Genomic DNA, 24,007 nt, shown 5'->3' on the forward strand with positions numbered 1-24,007 from the left:
TCTATTAAAGATTGGTTTTCGTGGCTTGAAGATCGATTGCATCACGCCAATGAAGTGAAATCCCGTTCTGTAATTCAATGGGCATCGACGACTCGACCTTCATTATTAACCCTTTAAAAGCAAAGTATTGGGATCAACAAAAATTGTCGATGGCTGGGTTGTTCAAAGCCCCGCTAACTCTTAGCGACTGGCTAGGTACAGGATAAACCCCTGCTAACTTGAGCGAGTCGCTAATTGGGTTGTTCAATTTTTTTTTTGCTTAGCGGGTCATTATCTCCCTGCTAAATCTGGTCATATTTAGCGGGCCCAGGGGGCACCGATATCTCCTTGCTAAGCCACCGCTAGCATTTGTCGTCTGCTCTATCATCCAAGATGGCTGCGCACAGGATGCTGCTCCTGGACTTTCCAGCCCAAAATCGCAGATTTCAGCGTAATTTCCGCCACAGACCATTGCCGTTGGAGGAATTAAGTGAGATAAAATTGCAGAAAAAGTACAGATTCAATTCTGAAGGCATACATTTCATATGTGACTTGGTGAGGGATGATTTGATGAGGGACACGGACAGAAATCACAGCCTGAATGTGGAAACACAGGTGTTGGTTGCCCTCAAATTCTTTGCATCCGGATCTTTTCTGGACGATGTTGGTGGTGCGGGTATGGCTTCAGACAGGATCAGGAAATAAACCAAGAGCCGAGTAACTTTTGATAAATCTTTGTTGTTGAATCATCAAATTGAATTGTTTCTGGAAATACAAGAATGCAAATGGTCTTACAAAAATGTCTTCACTTAGCACTGAGAAATCAATACGCTGCTGTGAGATCACCCAGGAGACGTCCTCCACATACATTAGTACACCTACAATGCACTGCCTGTACACGGACACATGCACCGAGGTGCGCTCGCAACAGCCTGACAGAGCACAAACAGCGACCAATACAGGCCCAAATTCTCGGGTCCACAGCTTACAACGATTACTCAAATGGGGCATGGGAGATCTATACATCATCATTTACCTCGTTTATAAATGCTCTTGGCCTAAACATGAGCACGAAAGGGAGAAACTCCCACGAAAAAGACGAAAGGTCCGCAAGGACATTTCTCAAAGATACAAAAAAGGCGAAAGCGCTGACGTCACAACTCCGGAGCGGAAAAGAGGGCGCATCTCAAACTAACGCGCGCGAAATTCAAATTGGCCGTAAAACAATCACACGCGGAACTCGCGATTTAAACATTGGGTTTCAATAACATTCAAAACATCCTCCGGGCGCCAAGGACGCGATAAAGCGCGGACGCATAATTTAGTCAGAATTTCAGTCATCTAACACGCCTCACTCCCGTCGTCTCTGTCCCCATCCCCAGTCTCATGGTCAGAGTCAACGTCTTCAACAGCGGAAGAAACATCATCATCGGGCTCCAGGACTGGCACACACCTCTGGACAGACCTTGTCCTGAACCCAGATTTCACCTTGACCTTCACATTCCTGACCTCCCCATCATCCCCTGGGTAGGTCTCCTCGATTCGGCCTAATTCCCACTGACCACGCACTGCACTGGGATCGACAAGCAGGACAACATCACCGGGACGCACCTTACGCCCCTTGGCGAGCCACTTGGACCTTTTCTGTAAGGTGGGTAGGTATTCCCGAATGAACCTCAACCAGAACTGGTTGACCAAAGCCTGGGCAAACTCGAATCTCTTGTGGAGATTTTTGGTGACTGCAAACGGTCCCTGAGGAGTCTCGGCTGACGCCCTACCAAGAAGAAAGTGATTAGGAGTCAGGGGTTGCAAGTCGTTTGGGTCATTTGAACTGTAACCCAGCGGCCTAGAATTGACCAAGTTCTGAACTTCTGCGAACACAGTACTCATCTCGTTCCAAGTTAGATTCTGAGGACCAACCACTAACTTCAGACCTTTCTTGACCAACTTGATGAGTGATTCATAAAACCCACCCTGGTTGGGACTCAGCGGGGTGATGAAACGCCACTTCACCTTGTGGAGGGCAGCAAAACCCTCGAATTGCTTACGCCCCTCCTCCACAAGTTTTTTTAACTCTTTCTCGGTGCTGACAAATGAACTTCCATTATCAGAAATAATGGTTGAAGGCCACCCATGATGGGAGACAAACCTTCTCAATGCATGAAGGAAGGCTTGGGTGGACAGGTTTTCCACAATCTCAAGGTGAATCGCTCTGACAGTAGCACAGGTGAAGATAGCCCCCCAGGCCTTTGTCACCTTATTACGCCCACACTTCAAGAGAAAGGGACCAAACAGGTCCAAGCCAGTTGTACTGTAGACAGGAGCAAACAACTGAAGACGTTCCAAAGGAAGGTCTGCCATCCAAGGGACCAGGGGAGATTTCCTACACTTCCTGCAGACAACACAGTCTCGAACTATCAGACGTGCCATGGTCCGACCCTTCACAAACCAATACTTGCGGCGACTATGACACAGTGTACTCTCACACCCACAATGACCATTCTTCCAATGGACATCTCTCATCAACAACTTGGAAATGTGGTTCAAAGAGGGAAGGAGAAAGGGATGGTTTTCATCATAGGACAGAGGGGACTTGCGAAGACGACCCCCAACCCTGAGCATTCCCTCACTGTCTCGAAAGGGGGCGAGGTCCTTGCAGCGTGTATGCCAGTCAGTCAACTCCTCCTGGGCAGTAGAGATCCAGTATTTCTCAGCTTTCTCGCGTTCCCCCGGTTCGAGCTCTCCAGTCTTTCCATCTTCTTTCTTGACGTTGGCCTTGAGATTCCCAATGAAGCGAAGACAAAGGGCTGTCACCGTGATGAGTCTGGGCCAACTCGAATAGGCGTAGCTCTTGATCGGTGGGACAATCTTCACAACCGCTGAAGACATCTTGGGAAATTCTCGGTCTGGTTTCTTCTCGCTATCCACATCAGCTAACTTCAGTGATGTCTGGTCTGGCCAATGCATCTCTCCCCTTTTCAGGAAATCCGGTCCTTCAATCCAACGACCTGTCATCTCATCTGGCCTGAGTCCTCTGGTAAGATCATCTGCTGGATTTAGGGCTGTGGGCACATACTTCCATAACGAGGGATCCCAGGTGGACTGAATCTCAGCAACGCGTACGCCAACAAATTGTTTCAAAGAGAGCGACTCAGACTTCACCCAATGAAGAACTATCTGAGAATCAGACCACAAATGAACATCAGGCTTGGTGCGCAACTCAGTATGGATGGTCTTGGCAAGACGGGAACCAATGAGAGCCGCCATCAACTCAAGGCGCGGCACCGTAGTCTGGTGTAGCGGGGCCACCCTTGCCTTTGACGAGTACAGACGGACACTAATGCCATCTGGCATTGGCCACAACATGTAGCCGCAGGCACCATATGCATGCAGGCTGGCGTCAACAAACACATGAAGTTGGGGTTGTCCCAACGCGTCTACAGGCTTGACAGACCTGGGGATGACAACAGACGTTTCTAGCCGCTTGAAATCCGCGAAAATCTTGCTCCACCTCTTTACCTGGTCCGGTGGTAGATTGGTGTCCCAACCAAGTTCCTTGATTCTCCAGATATCTTGCATAGCAATCTTGGCTGTGACCGTGACAGGGGTCGCCAGACCAAGAGGATCAAACAGGGTAGACATGTATGACAGCACCAACCTCTTCGTCAGAGACTCAGAAGGGGGGTCCTTGACCCGGAAATGAATCATATCAGACTTATGATTCCAGGAGACACCAAGAGTCTTGACGCTATCACCACCACCTCCGAAGTCAACAGACTCACCAACACATGCCTCAGACTTCTGACTCATTGACTCCCTACCAGCCAAGTTACTATACCAGATCTTGATTCCAAACTTCCCAGTGTCCAGGATCTCGTCCAGATCACCCATCCTGCCCTTGGCCTGGCTCGTCTGTTCGCACGAATGGATCAAATCATCCATATACCGGTCTCGCTTCAGGATCTGGGCTGCATCGGGGTGGGATGTCTCGTGGCGTTCCGCGATCTTCAGCATCACCAGGCTTGCCATATCAGGGGAAGACTTGTCACCAAAGGCCACCCTGGTAAGTTTGTAGATCTCTGGCTCTCTCGTGTCATCTAGATTCCTCCATAGGAAACGATGAACTTCGGTGTCTTCAGGTTTTAGTCTTATCTGCAAGAACATTTTGGAGATATCCCCCACAATAGCGATCAAGTCCTCACGGAACCTGAGCAGCACCCCCAACAAATTGCCAATCAAGTTGGGTCCCTTGTAAAGGAAGGAATTCAGGGAGACACCTTGGAACCTAGACGCTGGATCAAAGACAATCCTCAGTGGGGTGCTGGGCTTATCAGGACGGTACACCCCATGGTGTGGAAGGTAATATAACGGTCTCTTGTCAGTCTCTCGGGGCCCTGCCTTGACAGCCCAACCCTTGTCAAGGTATTCTTGCACAGCATGATTGTACAAAGAGGCTTTGTCAGAGTCTCGGGACAAGCTCTTCTCAAGGGAGTACAGTCTTTTCTCAGCAAGACTGTAGTTGTCAGGCAAGAGACAAGGATCTCTTCTCCAAGGCAGACCGATCATGTAGCGATCGCCATCATGGCTGACAGAGCTTTCCAGAAGCTCCAGAGCCTTACGGTCTTCTGATGACATGGGCTCAATGGGACAAGAACAGCTTGGGGCTCTAACTCCCAACACTTCAAGATCATACAGGTCGGACATAGACGGGGCAAGTTTTCTGACAAGATTGACTGACACCCGCTTAGGAGCCTTTCCTTCAGCCCCTATGACATACCATCCAAGTGGGACTCGTTTTGCAACAGGTTCAAAATCCAAGCCTCGCCTAACTTCCTCTTCAGAGTGTAGGTGACTATACTGAACCCCCAGGATGAGATCAATTGGACCCCCAGGATGAGACAAGTCCAGATCACTGAGATGGGAGAAAGAGCACAAATAGTCCTCATTCAAGGGAGGAACCCCGGATACAGTGCAATCCATCTCATGGGCCTCGACCAGATGCTCTTCTCCCCCATCCAAGTGGGAAAGCCAGAATTTCAATCTACGACTGTTCTGTTGACTATGTGGGGAACCACCAACCACCAAAACCTCAACAGGCTCAATTCTACCTTGTAGGCCTAATCCCTTAGCAAAATCACTCCGCACAATATTGGTGGTCGACCCTGAATCCAGCAAAACATTGCCCTCCTTCACCCTGCCATTCTCAGACCTGAACAAAACTCTAACCACAGGCAAGATGCCACCTTTGTCAAGAGCAGCCTTGGCGACACCAACAGTAGGCCTGGAAGAATCTGTAGCAGGAGGATCTGGCCGAGGACCGGGAGGTGGGGAATCTACATGAAGCAAGACATGATGCCACCTAGTGCAGCCACCTTTCCCACACTTTCTCTTCCCCCTACAATCCTGTGAACGATGGCCCTTGATGAGGCAGGAATAACACAGGTTATGAGTCTTAGCAAGATTCTGACGCTCAGAGATTGAATTGCTGACAAAGGTGGGGCACTCGGGAACCTTGTGTGGCTCCGAGCAAATATAGCATTCTAAAACTTTGTCCCTCACTGCCTGTGCAGCAAAGGAGCGCCTGTCATGCTTACCACTGCCACTATTGCCACTGTTGCTACCATAATTACCCTTGGTCTCTGTCGAGCGTAGGTCACCGAAATCTGGGTCGCATTTTGCCCGGACTTTCTTGCGCAGGAATTCAGACAGGTCCAAGATGGTCGGCGCACGCGTGGGGTCTCTTTCACGGATTCTGGCAACTGCGTCTTGCCACCGGTCAATCAAGTAGTCTGGGAGGCGCTGGACGACAAGGCGAAGAGTTGTGACGGCATTCACATCGGCAAAGTACTGTAGTCGCTGTAAACCTGCAATAACATTGATAACATCAATAGAGTAATCACGAAGAGAGTCCTTGGAATTGTCTATTTTCTTGCCCTTGATGATCTTATCAATAAAAGCACGAGCAATTACGCTGCGTGCCCCAAATTGATCCTTAAGCTGTTTCAAGGCTGTGGCATACATGACACCCGAGCAGCCAAGGCCTGCTATCAGACGCTCGGCATCACCGGACAGGTGCATCCTTAATTGGGCAAGTCGGGCATCATCCTTCAGGTGAGGCTTATCATGAATGTGTAGCTTAAAGCTGTCCATAAAGTCAACGTAATCGACAGGTTTACCACTGAACGACTTCAACTTTAGGGTTGGGATGTCTCGACCGGCTTCGATCCGATATAATGCCGCGGCGACGGTCAAGTCCACAGAACTACTTGGCAGGACGGTTTCACGAAACTCCACCAACTCGTCGATCCATGAGTCGAAGGCTGGAACCGGATCCACCGATGTGGCGAAGACGGGAGACGGCATCGAGGACACTGTCGAACTCATTATCAGAGGGTGGTGAGCCAACGATATCGGCACACTGGAGGTCGGCAACGTAGCAGGAGTCAGTGTGCTACCAGCACCACGAGGCATGGCGGCAGAGACAGGAAGCCCCAGGGTGGGCACGGAAGTCGAAGTTGCAGGACTCGATGATGTTACTGCCGCTGCACCGAAACTAGTAACAGTACCTGTGCTGGTCCCTGCTACAGGTGCAGAGGTCAACGTTGGAGCAGTCTTCGGCTTTTCTTTCTTCTTTCGATGTTCAGAGGCTTCGTCAAGGAAGTTGTAATAGGAGTCGATAAGATCTGCCTCCCAATGAATGAAATTGCCTGCGTCAGTGGATGTCTCATCCACCAGTGATATCATTGAGGTATTGATATCGCATGCCTCACGAAAATCTTTTCCTAAGGCATCCAGTTCATTTTCCAGGCGTAGTAACGTCACGGTGTCGTTGTTAATAGCCTCTTTTAACCGATTGATGGTGCGGGTGCACCGTCCTCTCAACGACTTTCTCTTTGTCTTGAGCTCCTCGAGAGCCATCTCACCAGTCGGGTCGTAGACGTACAAAACGAGAAACTGTGGTGCGGGTATGGCTTCAGACAGGATCAGGAAATAAACCAAGAGCCGAGTAACTTTTGATAAATCTTTGTTGTTGAATCATCAAATTGAATTGTTTCTGGAAATACAAGAATGCAAATGGTCTTACAAAAATGTCTTCACTTAGCACTGAGAAATCAATACGCTGCTGTGAGATCACCCAGGAGACGTCCTCCACATACATTAGTACACCTACAATGCACTGCCTGTACACGGACACATGCACCGAGGTGCGCTCGCAACAGCCTGACAGAGCACAAACAGCGACCAATACAGGCCCAAATTCTCGGGTCCACAGCTTACAACGATTACTCAAATGGGGCATGGGAGATCTATACATCATCATTTACCTCGTTTATAAATGCTCTTGGCCTAAACATGAGCACGAAAGGGAGAAACTCCCACGAAAAAGACGAAAGGTCCGCAAGGACATTTCTCAAAGATACAAAAAAGGCGAAAGCGCTGACGTCACAACTCCGGAGCGGAAAAGAGGGCGCATCTCAAACTAACGCGCGCGAAATTCAAATTGGCCGTAAAACAATCACACGCGGAACTCGCGATTTAAACATTGGGTTTCAATAACATTCAAAACAGTTGGTGACATTTTTGGCATAGATAAGGGGACTGTATCGAGAATCATCCATACGGTGGCTGCATCCCTGGTGGAACAAAAAGACAGGTTCATCAGGTGGCCTGATGCAGGGAAGCGAAGACACATCAGGCAAACATTTATGGAGAAACACAGATTTCCAAACGTCATTGGATGTGTGGATGGGACCCATATCAAAATCCAAGCCCCCTATCCACCAAGAGAAGTTGCTGAGGCCATGGCTCACCCAATGCTGTATGAGGCTACCTTTTTCTGCAGGAAGCATTTCTACTCAATAAATGTACAGGGCATTTGCAATCATGAAGGTGAGTAGTATCCTATAGCTACCCCCCCCCCCCCCCTCGAGAGAGAGAGAGAGGAGTTTTCTAAGCCACTGTTTTTAGACTGGCCTGTTGTAGTGCTATATTATCATGGATTATCATCATATATGCTGTCGGCAGTGTTTGTTTCTCTGTAGTGTGTGTAGGCCAGCACACAGTACACTGTAGTGTACTGATCAACTGCGTGGCTGATCAGTGACTGACTGAGTAAATCTTCAGCCAAAAACACAACACTCACTGATTTCAAATTAATGACAGGTCAGGTCTGGGTTTAGTATGTAACCTACCCCAAACTCAATAGGGGTGTACCATATGAATAAACTGATGAATTTCAACTGTAAAAGTGGTACTTCATAAAAAGTTCATAAAGTTGTTTACAGTACAAAATGATGACATCATCAATTCTGCCAGCATGACCTATATTTCATATGGGGTGCCTTTATTGAAATAATTTCAAATATGATATACAGAGTGTCACATAGTAACATGCACCCTGTGGCCTTTTTTCAATTAATGTTAATTGGGCTGGATAAATAACATAATTGAAACTTTTTGCTGCTAATCTGACAATATGTTTTCAATCTATCTTTTCAGAAAAGCTCACCAACATAGTAGCGCGCTGGCCAGGGGCAACCCATGACAGCCATATCTTCAGAGAGAGTGAGATTGCCCAGCACCTAGAGAGGAATCCATGTGAAGGCTATCTGCTGGGGGACAGTGGGTACCCATGTAAACCATATTTGCTGACACCATATCTCAACCCAGGGACCCCAAGTCAGAGGCGGTACAATAGGGCCCAAATCAGGGGCCGAAATATAATCGAACGGACCTTTGGGATTATGAAACGCAGATTCCATGTATTAAAAGGGGGGATACGCATGCAGCCAGACCGGGTGTGTAACATAATAGTTGCTTGTGGGGTACTTCACAACATTTGTGTAGACAGGCGGCTGCACATACTAGAGGACAGTAGTGATAGTAACAGCAGCAGTAGCAATGACAGTAGTAGTGATGAGGAGGAGGTCTATCAAGGACATCAGAATGGACGAGCCACTAGGGAATATGTGTCAAACACATTCTTTTGAGCAATGGGATATGGATATTATCGCATAAATTGATGGATCAACATTTAATTGTATTTACAATTTGCTTAAAACTCTAGTCAATTAATAAAATATTTATCAACCAATTTTAACTCTTTCAATAACAGTTCATTGTTCATTGTTCACTTGCATGAGTGCTGTCCTTCCCACGAATCTTCTCAAGCTCTGCCAACAAAAGTAATTCCTTGATTTTCGCGTTCTTAAGCTCCTGTACGAGAAAGGCATGCTGCACCGGGCAATAGCATTTACACCCCATGTCACTGTCAGAGTTTTTGGCATTGCTGGTCTTCTTAGCTGACTTCTTTGATTTCTTCGACTTCAGCTTTGACCCTCTGCCCTCAATGTACGCTGCCATATCCCTTGCTGACATTTCCCCGGCATCATCTTCACGATCTTTCAGCTCAGATTGCTGGAAGTCGACATGAAACTTGTCAGTTGTCACAGGGGAGAATTGGGCATTTAATTCGGCGCACTTCCTCTCCAGCTCATCTAATTTGTCGCCTACTTCCCACACGGGCACATAATCTGAAAATAAAAAATAAAGAATTGTGTGAATTTTAAAGCTGATTCATGCATGGTAATAAAGAGGCCACTCATTTGACCCCCCCCCCCCCTCCCAGGACATGCCCCCGCCAATAACTGAATGTTATCAGGTCCCCTCCCATGATCCGGAGGGGACCTGATACCATTCATTTGCGATTTCTTTTTTTAAAGATTTATGATACTTGTTTTTTATAAGTAGGCATAGTCTGAAAAAATGGTGAGATCTTCTTTTATCATTTTTTTTTACTTTGAAGGCATCCCATAATGCATGAAATAAAAGCGGATCTCGCCCAATTGCAACATGGCTGAGTGTGTGCCCAAAACTGGTCGCATAAAAGTGATATTTCTGCTCAAATGGTGTTGGTCATGGATCATGACTTAGTGGATACTCTTAAGCCCGGTCTACACTAGCCAACATGAACCAACAAATGTTTGCCAACATTCGCCAACATCGTGTTGGGCCTTGTTGCAGAGGCATGTTTGCTATTGTTTGCCAGTGTGGACGGGTCCAAAAACAAGTGAAAACATCAGCCAACTTGTTGGCCAATGTTGGCCTATGTTAGGCCATGCTACTTCTGAACAACATGTTGGTTGGTGTTGGGCAATCAGCAGCCAATCAGGGAACAGATTTGGATCATGTGATGGAGCTACTGGGACAAAATGGCAGTCTCAATGAAAGATAGAGAATGGCAATTTCAAGAAATTGAACACTTAATTTCGGAATACGAAAAGCTTCATCCATCCGCAGGAAATTCTTGAGGCTTTTGAAGTCTGAGGCCATTAACTCTTGAAGGAGGCAGTGATAGGCCCCATGCATGCTTTTTCCACAAGTATGGCTTTTGTCAGTTGCGGCGGCGACGGGGGTTAATCACAACTGAAAGAATTGCTGCTGAAGCACCTAGGCATGCTTTCTTCCTGTGGTTCTCCATTGTTTTAAAGAAAAAATGAAGAGAAATGACTGATTTTCCCTCCAAATTGCCCTCAAATTCATGCCAAATACGGCCAAACTTAGTCAAACTTGTTTGGCAATGTTTGCCTGTGTTTGATAGTGTGGACGGGTCCCCAAACATTCGCCAACATGATGTTGGCTCATGTTGGCCAACAATTGTTGGCGAATGTTTGCTAGTGTAGACCAGGCTTTAGGCAGAGTCAGGTGATCATAGTGATGTTGATACTTGATTGTCGTGATTTTATTGTCTGCTGCAACGGCTCACTTTTGGATGCCAGTTGAACAGCCCATGCTTGTGAAAATGGAGGCGGCCATATGCCATGTCTGCCAGGTTATGGCCCTGTGCCAATGTTAATTGGGTCAAAATAGCAGACGCTTTCTGTCACTGTACTGCACTGTACATGCCACATACATCATGTACACGGCAATGTATTTCAAGTGTTCAATGCATGCATTGGCTAGCCTTTTGCAGGCCAATTTTAATAAAAACCTGAAGAAACTCACCAGATTTGGCTGCTACAGTGGCTGATGTTGATGCCTGTGGACTTGGACGAGGTGCTGGTAGGGCTGTTGCTGATGATGATGATGTGGGGCCAGTCTCACTCCCTCCTCGAATGCCATACCAAGATGGATTGCCTTTGTGGAGGGCACCCACCTTCTCCAAAAGAGGGTCCTCGGTGTCCTCTTCCATAGCTGGGCCACCCCCAGTCTTACTGGCCGCTCTCTTCCTCTTCGATACATACTCTTTCCCACTCGTACACATCTTGTGCCACTCGCCCTGCACTGGTCCCAGGTCCTGGTGCTAGTCCCAAGTGCAGTGACAGCAAGGGCAATGCCCTCCCACACCTTCTGCTTTTTCACATTGTTTTCCACATTTGTCTTTTTGTTAAGGAGGATACCGAAATTCTCCTCAACCATCTCCGCAAGCATAGCTTTTTCATCAGGGCTCCAATTCTCGGATCGGGCCCTTTTTTTGTTTTGTTGAGCAGAGCTCAGGGGGTTTGATTTGTTTAAATCGGCCATGTTTGCTTTCATGGGAAGTGAGATTTTGGGGAATTATGGGAGATAGCAAGGGTTCAGCCACTGGATAGTTAGCGTGGGGATGAAAAGCATTTTGAACAACTCAAAGTTAGCAACCGGATAACTAGCGGCCGGATAGCATTTTTAGCGACCGGCTAGTGCTAGCGACCGGCTAACTTAGCGGGGGCTTTGAACAACCGGGCCATTGTCATTGGGAAATGAAGATCCTCCATACCGAGGACTGCATGCATTGCCACGAACCGAGCATTGCCACGAACCGAGCAAAGCATGGAGGAAGAAGTTATGGAGCCGCAGCCGGCCCCTAAACGCCGTCGGCACTATTCATTAAATGAAAAGGTCAAACTGCTCACAGATTTTAGACTCCTCCAGGCAAATAATGAAAATGTTTCAGCTTCTGCATTTTGCAAAAGACAACAACTTATCACGGTATACGTTCTTTGGCTGGTTAAACGATGAGGGGGTTATCCTCCAGCATCAAGATGACTCAAAGAGAAGAGGAACTGAGCAAGCGTGCTTTGAGAGAGGAATAGGTTAGTGTAATTCCTTACCGATATTTGCTATAATGTTTCTTCAATTTTGCTTGAGGTGTTGAAATGTTAAGCATTGATGCGACACCGCTTAATTCGTGCCTTTTGCCTTCTGTATTTTTTCAGGGCTATTTCCGGAGATGGAAAGCAATTTGTACGACTGGTTTATGATGCAACATGGTCTAGGTATGCCCATTGCAGGACGACAGATATCCCACGAGGCATTACGGTTGTACACAGAGTGGTGGGATGACCTTGGGATAGACCGTCAAGCGGTTATTTTGCTTGAGCAGCCGACACTTTCCGTTTTCACCGCATCTAACGGATGGCGTTTAGGTTTCCTTAAAAGACACGGAATTACATGCCGACGGAAAACCAAGGATGACAAGCAACTTCCGGAACATGCCGATGAGGTGGTGACCAACTTTAGGAAAGCATTTAACAACACAGTTCGAGATACCGCACCATCTTTCATTGCAAACCAAGACGAGACATTCGCTCTTTTCGACGCATTGCCGAATTACACATACGATACAAAAGGCAATCGCCAAGTTAGCATAAAGTCATCGCGTGGGAATCCACGCCTTGGATGTAGCGTAACCCTTGGCATAACCAGCGGCGGAAGGAAGATGCCATGTAACAATACCTTTAAAACACCAACAATTGCTGCAAGGGAAGAGTTAAGAGCTAATCCACCGCCATATGTCCATATCGCTCACACCGAAACTGGTTGGGTCAGGACTCAAGTCTTGCTGGATCTCATCGAGGAGATTGTAATGCCATTTGTTGGGGCTGACGTACCGTATATCCATCTGTGGGACAGGGCACGCGTACACCTGAATGATGATGTCGCCATGCGAGTGGTTGAGATAGGTGGTATCATTGAACTGATACCTCCCAAATGTACTCCGCTTTTACAGGCTCTCGATTTGACTGTCATGGGACGTTTTAAAGTAAGCTCCGTTCCGATTGGCGCGCATGGAAGGAGGCGCACACCGTTGATGGACAGTGCCCGCCCATTAGCCACCTTGATGTTGCACGATTGATTGGGGCAGCATGGGATGAAGTTCCCCCGAATGTCGTAATCAGCGGATTTCGCGCCGCCGGTATATTGGGTGATGGCAATGAGGAAGATGGCGATGGTAACGGAGCACATGAAGTAGAAGCCAACGATGACGAGGAGGGTAATGGGCTTCAATATCTTCCAGTGATGGAGTAAGATCAGTGACATTTGAAATAATAACTAGGATTTTTCTCCATTTTTTGAGGGGGTGTTCCTTTGTCATGTATGCTACTTATACTGTCCAGCGCGCAAACCTAAAGAACAACAATACCAGAGTTATTCTTTCTATTGTGTTGTATTAATAAAATCGGTTATTAAAATTTCTCGTCAAGAATACTCGTCAAAGTTTTTTTGAGTGTAGTAGTTTTTTAAACACCCCGTATAATCCTTGGGGCACACGTGTCTCTTGACCTTCACCCATTGCACCTCTCAATGTACACTGTGCTAAAACCTGGCTGTGTCTTGGAGGTGAGGATATCCAATATTTACGACTATTCATTCAAACTTCATATTAGTAGCAAAAGCATAATTATAACATTGAACTATTTGTGATATCATCGTGCTATTGACATCTTGTCTATTATTAGCGTTCTTCAATAACATACAGAATACAAGAGACAGTGTAATAAGCTTATTTTCAACTACAGCGGCGTTAGCGCATGGGAACCACGCGGATTCGCCAGGGTTGGACTAATGTCGATGTAAGTTATTTGCTCGATTATCATGCATGTAAGGCTTAGTTACTGGTCACAAATGATGTAAAAACAGCTTAGACCGAAGCTTCGAATCGAACACAGTCACATACCAAACACTTGACGTACGTGTGCATGTACAATCATTGTCCTGAACCTGTCATTCAATACATATGGACTAGTATTCCGTAAGCGTACACTCTCCGTGAAACTCTAGTCATTCAGATGAACATATATGCTTCCTGGTGATGGCACGTGTTTTCTTGTATATCTAAGAATCATTTATTTCGTTATGAACCAAGCATGTCATTTTATGACTTAACTAATAACATGGTCGACCATTCTTTTAGAAATATACAATATTTACGATAGAACTGTAAATATAAGTATTTGATATTTCAGACCGACGCTATGCAAAAAAGCCTTCACAAGGGGTGTGTATAATCTGTGAAAAATGTGTATAGACATCGTGACGATGACGACGATTAGTAACAGCCAGCCGGGACAGTCGCAAGTTGAAAATTTATTCAGTTATGTGCACGGGTATACAATCCTTATTATTATCCTCGTTGGTGTAATGGGGAATGCCTTGACACTAACAGTCTTTACAAGAACAAAGCGCAGCACTGACCCAACTATACAGTATTTTACGTGCATATCATTGGGCGACACGGGCGTTTTGATATCTTATGCTCTCCCCGACTGGATCCGATTCGGGATGCCGTATGTCTTCGGAATCCCCACATTTGATCTGTATAGTACTTCTAACATCGCTTGCAAATTACTCCATTACCTATGTCTTACCTGTGCAACATTTTCACCGCTTTGCCTTGCATGCTTTACAGCAGAGAGGGCCGTCTTTGTATGGTTTCCGTTTAAACGCGCAGAGCTGTCAAGCAGACATCGGAAATACGTCATCGCGGCCATTTTCCTCATCAGCATTCTTTCAAATTTACACGTTGCCATTTTTTTTGAGAACTTCTTCGGACCTGCCGGGTCGAATTTCCTTCTTTGTTACTACATGAACATTAAAGTAGACATTGTCCTCGATAACCTTCGATATGTAATTGTTCCTTGCTTGTTAATATTTACCTTCAACCTCGTCATCATCATCGGCTTGATTCGGTCAAGAGCACAACGAAAGTTAGTTTCAGCTACCAATGGGGAAGAAAGAAACCAAAACAGTGTCTTGGTGAATCTTTTTCTCGTGTCGTTGTTCTATATAATCTTTAACATTCCTCGCTTAGTGGCTTGGATTGTTTATCAAGTAACTAAATATTCCGATGATACCGATCCAGCCTATATGTCAATGATCTATCTCATCGCTAAATACTGCGAGATATTCTGGTTGCTAAATTTTTGTACGAATTTCATCATTTATGGTGCGTCATTAAGATTCTACAGGAACGAGGTACTACGGTTATTCGCATGCCGAAAAAAATAGTGTTATCATGAAAATGTATGTTTATTTCGTACTCGTGCAGTGCAGATTAAACTTATCTGGTGTACTTAAGTGCATATTGTACAAGAAGTATAGAATACATACTGCATTCAATATATATATAAGTATACGTATAAGTTTTCCTATAAGTTGCGGATCGCAAACTCACTGCAGTCTTCATTCTTTATACCAATCTTTTGAACAGTGCACCCGGTTTCAGAAACTCTGCAAGACAGATCCCAACTCATACATGTGCTAGATCATTGCTAGATATAATAGGCAGCAGGAAATAATTTTTTTTCGGAAATACGGTTAGGCGGGTGAATCCAGGGAAACTCTTTAAAGGCGCCTATGCTGTATGGTTCTATCAAATTCGTTTAAAAAAGAATCAGGCAACTACGGAACGAACGGTTTCAACATCAAAGCCACTGCTCGTTCCGAAAACGCGCTGGGACAGAGCTCCTACGGGTCACGCGGTTGCCGTTGCTTAATGGGCCATCTAAGGGTATCATATGGTTCAATGTGTTGTCATCTACATATACTGTATATATGATAGGTTTGACTGACTATAACGAGTTCTATAGCAGGTTAAATTTTGCGTTCGCGATAAATAACGAAAAAAAAGTATTTGATTACAAGGTCAAAATGGCTGGAACACGGACTCAAGTTACTGGTAGGTTAATGCTAGAAATAAATATGTTCCACCATCAGTTTAGCAGTGAGAAGAGCGTATTACATCACTGGGGATCTTTGACGCAGCCGGCGAAAGCTTTCTAGATATTTCCGTCATGCGATGGTTGTGGTGTATGGATGAAAGTAGCACCTCTTAATGGCCGACACTGTAGGCCTATTAAGTGTTCATTTCATCTTCTTGTGGCGAAGAAATCATTGACAAACATTGCTCCCAAATGCAGTTAACGCAAATTTCTTGGCCTTGGCATTTCCACAGTACGTAGAACATTTCATGTTCAAGTTCAATTGACAATTTTCAATTTGTGATAGGAACAGAGAAAAAAGTGTTGCTTCCAGTCAGGCCTGGGCCAAATCCAAAGAGTGCATTCCGTTTTTAAATTCGGAGCAATATTTTGGAGGCAGAGTAAAAATGTTCTTATGGTGAATATTAAATTGCTTACGTTCTGGCGAAAATAGTTGCTCCTAAACCAGATCTATTGGTATTGGTTACCATATAATCATTTCAAACCCCTTAAATGAAGGGACAATTTAGTTCATGACTAAACATAACTAAAGGAAGCAGATTCTGCCACCTAGAAGTAAAATGACGAAATAAAGTAAGTGCACTGAACATCACTGAACGATTATTCTTGTGGTTAAAGTCCGTATTCTCGGTATAATCGTGCAACTATTTGCGTGGGATTTTTATAATCATGCGATGTTATCACACAACTCATCATGAGAAGATCATAATATATAGTTACTTTGTCCCCAAAATGATGCCACGAATGACAGCTCTTTGGATTTAGCCCACGGCCGACATCTCTTAATAATAGGGAGTGTTTGCAAATCACCCGAAACGCAAATGAGGACGCCGATCTCTTTGTTCGATATCCTGAATCTCGTGGGCGTTTCGGAGGCTTTGCAAAACCTCCTTATTGCACCAAACGTACCCGACAAACATGAATGACTGCGCATAGTGTACATCGCACTGAGGTCGAGAATTGGATCAATTGGATTTCTACATAATGCTCCTCGAAAAATCATTTCAATCTATCATCGATCGACGTCATAACAATGATGGGTTTGTTATTACATTTGGAACAGAACAGGACAATTGAAATGTCAAGTAAATATTTCATGTCCAGGCCAAAATTCGAAATTATTTGACAGGTCAAAACAGTCTTTCCCGCGCAATTATCATACTGAATACCTGTTTTAATTAATGCAACATAATAAATTCGGTCGAGACGGTAGCATCCTAGTTATTTTCAATCGGCGGACGGACTCACAAATGTATGTAGCCATGACATGTACTCATGTACTGTACATTTTGTAGTGTTTACATTAGCAGACGAATGTTTGAAGCCAGTCCAGGCCCGACAAGAAGGCTTTGTGTTTTCTGTTCGTGGATTAATCAATAACACTTAATGCAACCTACCTGGTATAGTTCAAGACACTGACCGCATCACTGTGCAAAAATCTTGGCGTAAATCGCCGTATATATGTTGGGTTTTTTTTCGCCAATTTCGTCTGCTAAAACTTGATGGCCACCATTTGCAATTTCATGTCATTGATGGCGTCAGAGGTAAAATAATACCATGAAATATTGAAAATTATTTTACTTCAAGTGACCCTCAATGACGTGACGTGATTGGCTCACATACCAACGAGGTATGATAAAATAAATATCACCAGGAATACGTAATTTCATTTCCGATAGTGATATATTTTTAGCAATAATGCTTTCAAGCTTTTATTGTATGTCATAAAGACATTCTTATGCGCCGCCCGAAAGAGCGATTTCTATGGCTGTGGCCTGTGACGTAACCATGGCATCTTGACGGATAAGGTTGAAATGCAGGCACAGTTTGGTTAAATTGCATGTCTTCGATGACAAACATCTCTGATGATTTGTTACGCTGTCTCATACATACTTGATGCATTTTTACTTGATATTTCAAAATGATTCTTTCTTCGCAAGAGTTGGTCATTTGTTATAGATACATTACAACGCTTTCTGTGACAAACAGTCAAGATGAAAAAGAATATTAAAGAAACGACCTAACCTCAGCTCTGCTCTAGTTTTCCAGTTCAGTTTCGAACATGGTTATTTCTTACCGCAGGAAATGAACTGTTCCAACGTTAGCATTACATCTTGTCTGTATTTCTTACCACCCCCTATGCAATAAAGGTAAAAGTTGATACCGTAATTAAGGTTCCAGCACTGACTCATTATGAAGTGCTGAGTAAAGTATCGCAACTGCCAGTACTTATTCGCTAAATTGTAGAAATCGTTGACCTCATTTATCCCTATAAAAACATCATATAACCTGTAAGGGACCGACGTAAGAACATAAGCAATACTAACTAGAATCAACATCCTTGTCAAATAGGCCGTCTCTCTCTTTCGGGTTTTCCTACTTTCCTCGCTGACACCCATTTTATCACTTCGTTTCGATGCCTTGCGCAACACGATGACGATCCAGACGTTGCAAATGACAATTACACAAAAAGGCAAGACTGTCCCAAATACTAGCTGCGAGGTGTTTCCAAATGTCTCTAATTCCGGTGCGTTTGGGACCAACATCTTTAGAATCCCTACACCTAGATGAGAGAAAGAGCTTGAGTAATGAGACTAGTACACATAGGTCATTGTGGCGTTTTGCATTTGCTTCATTTGTATATATCATATTTCTTAACATATATTTTAAAATCGTTTTACCTACAGAGAAGTCTAAACCTTGGCTTATTTACAATCAAATAAAGCTTAAAACGTGCATGTTCAACCAAAACAGTAAAGAAAATTCAGCCTGCTTGATTCCTGATTGGTGAGGTTTTGAAAATGTGCGCCATAGCTGATTCATCAAGATAGGTAACAGTGTCCCGTCATTGTTATTTTACGCTGCAATGTACTTAAACAAGCTTCAAAAATGATAAAGAGATCAATGTAATTAAATCGAACGATAAACGACAATGGTAACGACAATGACGTTATGTTGTCGTTCATCTCGGGGAAATAACGTTACATTAAAACACCTGCGGTAAACGCAAAGGATTTAGAAAATACTTGTATAGTGTTCTTTTGGCTTGCAGCCAACTGACTGCCAACTTGAAGTGGCGTCCAGAGGAGCTTTTTGTTGTCAGTGCCTGTACGACAGAAAAATTCCAAAAAAGCTGTCAATGAAGTCAGAATTCTAACTCGTACGACATCAGACGCCATTGAACGCCTCTGAATGTCTAAAGCAGCCTGGTGTGAGCAGGTGCGCACATCGGGAACCTCATATCAATTCTGGAGGTGTGGGGTGTTCCGATCAATTAGTTGAGATGAAGTTGCTGCAATGACAACTTCATGACATGACTTTTGGGTTTAAGAAGGGAGATGCTCTGTTGTGTTGTCCTTTTGACCTCACCTGGCCCTCGATATTATCTAAATTACAGTGGTAGAATACTCACTTAATGAGTATAAGTTAGGCGTTTTGCAAGCGCCGATTTGGTGTAATTGATTTGTAAACCAATGATTAATGCTAGTCGGGCACTTTACCCCAGCCTTCCTTGGGGCATTTGCAGGTCCATGTGGCAAGAATCGGTTATCGCCACATTTTATACGACCTGAGCTGAATGATATCAAACATTCAACCGCAGACAAGCCAGGTTTTAATTGTTCATCTCAGGCATCTCTCATCCTTATCGCATGTATGTGGGCCGCACAAGTTTAGAACTCTCACCTGTCTTTTCATTTTGGACGTATCGAAAAGTAAAGAATATGTAGAGATTTAGGCCACAAATCACAATGAATGTCAGGAATATGGTGACACAGGCCCGGCGTGTTGTACAGAGTCTGGGAGCAGCCATTGGGAATCTTACTACAATTAATCTATCAATAGTCATCTCGGCAAGGAAAAAACCAGATAGGATGCCGAAAGCAAAGGCCTGGTACCACATCACCCTGAAATGAATAGATACAAGTATATGTTAAATGCGGATTCCACCCCCGAAAAAAACACCCCTAGCGAAAAACGGTAAAATCGGCTGCTCCAAATTTTTTTTTTCATTTTCGAGTTTCCAAGCCCACCGAACCAAATTTCCAACTCTAAAATTGTTGATTTGGGCACCGACCGGCATATTATATATACTCTACCCCCCCCCCCCCCCCCAAAAAAAACCCATTAAAGTTCCTTAACACTAATTGTCTAAAAAACCTACCTAATAAAGGGTTAAAATCAACTACTCACGCAAAAACGTCAATCGCCAAAGTCACTACAAACGATATCCAACATTTCTAACATTTCCACGCTACACACACATCAAAATAAATCGAAAAATAAAAAAACACCCCTCCCTTGGTGTTCCGCTTACATAAGATATTTCACTAAAAGTCCTGTTCCGACCACACTACTCTATTAAACAGCTGATACATATTATATCCCACATTAAAAAAAACAATACCGCAACTATTATGCTGCTCATATTCATTAATCACCCTACACGATCACTCTGACTGATGAAATATTTATATAGTGGGAATCTCATACTCTATTTAATGAATCACTTAGTGCGCAGATGAATTGAAAACATTTTTGACGCATCGATCCTGCGCGAGAAATTTTCTGAATATTATTTTCGCGTTGAACCGGAAGTATGAATAATTGATCGGTTCATTAACAGCCTAGCAACCAATCGAAGTAACGTAACTAGGGAAAAGGTTGTATGTACCGGAAGTGAAGTATGGAGCGCCCATCATGAGTAATAACACTACCAATCCTTTAATTCTTGTACACGTGATCTCTGAAAGGTATGGTAGAGGAATTTACTGAACACTATTGATTAATTGAACGAATGAAATTCATGTAACATGAAATAACTTTGTTATTTTTAGACTGATATTATCAAGTAAGGTATCGTTGTAAAGGGAATTACGAGATCTTTAACCTCCAGAGGTATTGTTTCATCAACAATGGTGTCATTTTATTTTATGAGGAGTAAAGATGGGGCTTTATTCAATGTTTTGTTTTCCCTCGGGCGTTCCACTGAAACCACTGATTCCTTCGAAACTACTGTCTGCTTTTTAATTGGAGAAACCCTTTGTCTGCATAAAATATTCCAGCAGTTTAATGTAACAGGTGTAACCAACCACCAATAATTGAATTTACTTGTGGAAGACTCAGATTAAGGCTGTTCATATGTTTCTGATTCTGCTACACCTCCTTGGGTTATACCTTCAGTTGGTGGCAATTCTTTGATAATTTTACAGCGGGAGCTGGCACTCCGTTAATACGATCCATCTTTTTTTTCTTTAGCTCACTGGAACGCTTTCCAAATTCACGAGACCAAGCAATTTGCTGAGGCGATCTTTGTTTTTTAGGAATTGAAGTAGATGGTAGATTAGATACAGAGGCTGTTACATCTTTCTCTTGGGAGTTGTTCATGGAACTTCGTTCGCAGTTTCCTGTTGTCCACTCTGCATTTATTTCCCGAAAATTTGCTGTATCTGTTGGCTCTCGCTGTGTGTTCTTCTCGCTATTTCGTATACTACCGGCTTCGCCGTATGTGGCGCTACAATTGCTGAGAGTGAGTAAGCTAGTTGTGGCCACGGCCATAAGACCCCCCAATTTTAAACTGAGAAAACCAGTCCACCTATCCAACTCATTCATCACAATATAATCATTTCTAAGATCCTCGTGCAGATTATCTCTGTCACAATTCGGTAAAATCCACCCAGCTAAGGAGGAATAAGCTTTGATGGCCGTTTTGCTAAATGTGTCACTAACTCTGGAGGATAAGCTGCTTTGATAAATCCTATGATATTTTAAAATTTCTTTTTCTGACATATAGTCAAGATCGTTAAAAGTTAATTGCTTCCCAGTGATTTTTTTTGTCTTTCCAGTGGCAACTAAAACCTTGTTTGGACAAGACTTGACTGGGTGTTACTGGATTTTGACTGGGGTTACACTAGTTTGTTGCCTAGTCTGATTTCTATTCATCTTTAGTTGATAGTTAGTCTGTCTGCTAGTCTGACTGCTAGTCGGTATTGAGGACACTATGGCATCTATCCCGCTAAAACAAAACTTCTATAAAGCGTGTTCACAATATCTTTCTTGTCAATTGTCTCCATTTATAAACCAAAAAATTAACCTAATTCTTTACGCTCATGATTTAAGAATTTTGAAATTTTAACTGTGCGTCTGAAACAATAAATATGTGCATTTTGTACGGGCCTTTTGTCCCATCTTTTGTGATAGCCAACTGAATTCCATCTTTTGTGTTTTGCAAAGCTATTCCACTTCCTTGCAGATAATTGTCCTCCGTGGTTCTAAGATGTTAAGATGATGGCCTCGGCGGTTAGACGGTTGCACTGTGGATTGGATGGTCACGGGTTCGAACCCCGGCGAATCTGTTTTTTTACAAAAAGACGAGACGAGAGCGGCACGGCGGCAAGCAGCGTAAAAATACTCGGACATAAATTGGCCTAAAACTCCGCTTTACTTCAACCCAACACCGATTCGTTTTGGCACAGGTGATTATAAAGAAGTTGGTCGGAGCATATCACTACTTGTGACGGAAAGTATCGATTAAAGCTGTTATATTTTGGGATTTTATATCTTGGTGCTAGACGCTTTTTGCCAATTCAAAATGGCGGATTCAATGCATGCGAATAATGTACAGGCAGCCGCAGTGTTTACCCGCCTCAATAAAAGGGCACGGACTCAGTCTTGTGACAATGGCGTAAGGTGGCCACCGAAACGGACAATTCTGTTTGTGGTGAGAAGAATAATGACTCTCACGCCGTGTCGGATTCAGGGTCGCATGGACTAAACGAGAGAGAAAATGATTCTACTGCTACGCAGGGCCGGGGGAAGGCCAAAGTCAAAAAGAGCAAAAGGCTGGCAGCCCGACTGCAATTGATGGTGCTGGGAAAAAGGGCGATTTGTACGCTGCTGTCCTTTGTGCAATTCAAGCCTCCGAAAAGAGAATTGCCAGTCGTATTGATGACCTAGAGTCGCGTCTGGAGGAACGTATTGTCAAAAGGCTAGATAATGTTATAACGAAAAAAAATTGCCTATAAGATACGTGGAGTCAGGGAGGACTTGGAGGCATCAATTCTGGATGTCCGTGATGAGATGGATACTATCAGGAAATCTGTCAAACCTTCTTCAAAGGACTGCTCTTTGTGTGTTGTTATTCGCAATCTGATTGAAGGCGCTAACGAGTCGTCCGTGGAGCGTAAAGTGAACGCACTGATCCGAGAAGCCTTAAAACTGGACGTTGTGGTCGTGAGTGCTGAACGGAAGCATTCATACAATGCAAGGCCGGGTATTGTTCTTGCCAAATTCAAGTGTGCTGATGACAAAAAACGTGTAATGCAGTCTAAGAACCTTCTGAGAGATAGTCGGCAATATTCTGCTGTGTCGATAAAGCATGACAAGCCAAAACATGAACGTATCATGGAAATGAACATTCGTACTATTGTGAATAGCATTCCTGGAGCACGTGATCATGTCAGTTTCGAAGGTGATCGGGTCGTTAAGGCCCGATGCGATGAAAAGCCCAGGTGTGACCGTAAGGCACGGGACGGGGAACATAATACTGGTTGGAATACCGTAAATTCGGGTCGTCGCCGTCAAGACCAAGATAGCCATGCGACGGCCAGAGTCGACGACCTCGCGAGGCAAGCGGAAATTAATGGGCAGCGGAATACACGAAGAGTCGATCAACGCTATGTGGAACAGACGAATACGAGGAATTATCGAAAGGGCTCAAATCGACACGCTTGAGAAAAAGAGACCGGTAATTATTTCTCCGAACTGTCTACCATTCAGCTGAACACACGTAGTGTAATAACTGTTGACAATTTTAAGAATAAGCTCGTCGATTTTCAAAGCCTGGTATTGTGTAATGACTTTGACTGTGTAGCAGTGACTGAAACGTGGCTAACGTCGAAAGTCTCGGACAGCGAGGTGCTGCCAGATACTTATTGCTTGTTCCGTAGGGATCGACCAAATGATGATCGGGGAGGGGGTGTTCTTCTGGTTTTGAAAAGTGACATCCAGAGTGCGAGACGGTCAGATTTGGAGGTTGATAACCTAGAATG

General features: G+C 44.3%; 1 protein-coding gene across 1 annotated transcript; it reads right to left on the reverse strand.

Moving 5' to 3' along the window:
• Positions 1 to 1,320: 1,320 nt before the first annotated feature.
• Positions 1,321 to 7,540, reverse strand: LOC135484654 (uncharacterized). The gene is made up of 2 exons (XM_064766289.1): positions 6,156 to 7,540; positions 1,321 to 5,843 (listed from the first exon to the last, which is right to left on the reverse strand). Exons 1-2 carry the CDS (start codon positions 6,895 to 6,897, stop codon positions 1,321 to 1,323), a joined length of 5,265 nt encoding a protein of 1,754 aa, XP_064622359.1. The 5' UTR covers positions 6,898 to 7,540.
• Between the last annotated feature and the right edge of the window lie 16,467 nt (positions 7,541 to 24,007).

This window comes from Lineus longissimus, chromosome 3 (assembly GCF_910592395.1).
Source record: "Lineus longissimus chromosome 3, tnLinLong1.2, whole genome shotgun sequence".
NCBI lineage: Eukaryota > Metazoa > Nemertea > Pilidiophora > Heteronemertea > Lineidae > Lineus > Lineus longissimus.

Excerpts from the sequence above, each read along its gene's own strand:
- LOC135484654 (XM_064766289.1), bottom strand. The coding sequence starts at position 6,897 with ATGGCTCTCGAGGAGCTCAAGACAAAGAGAAAGTCGTTGAGAGGACGG. Across the intron at positions 5,844-6,155 it reads AAAGTTGAAGTCGTTCAGTG|GTTTACAGCGACTACAGTAC; the intron begins GTAAACCTGTCG and ends ATGTTATTGCAG.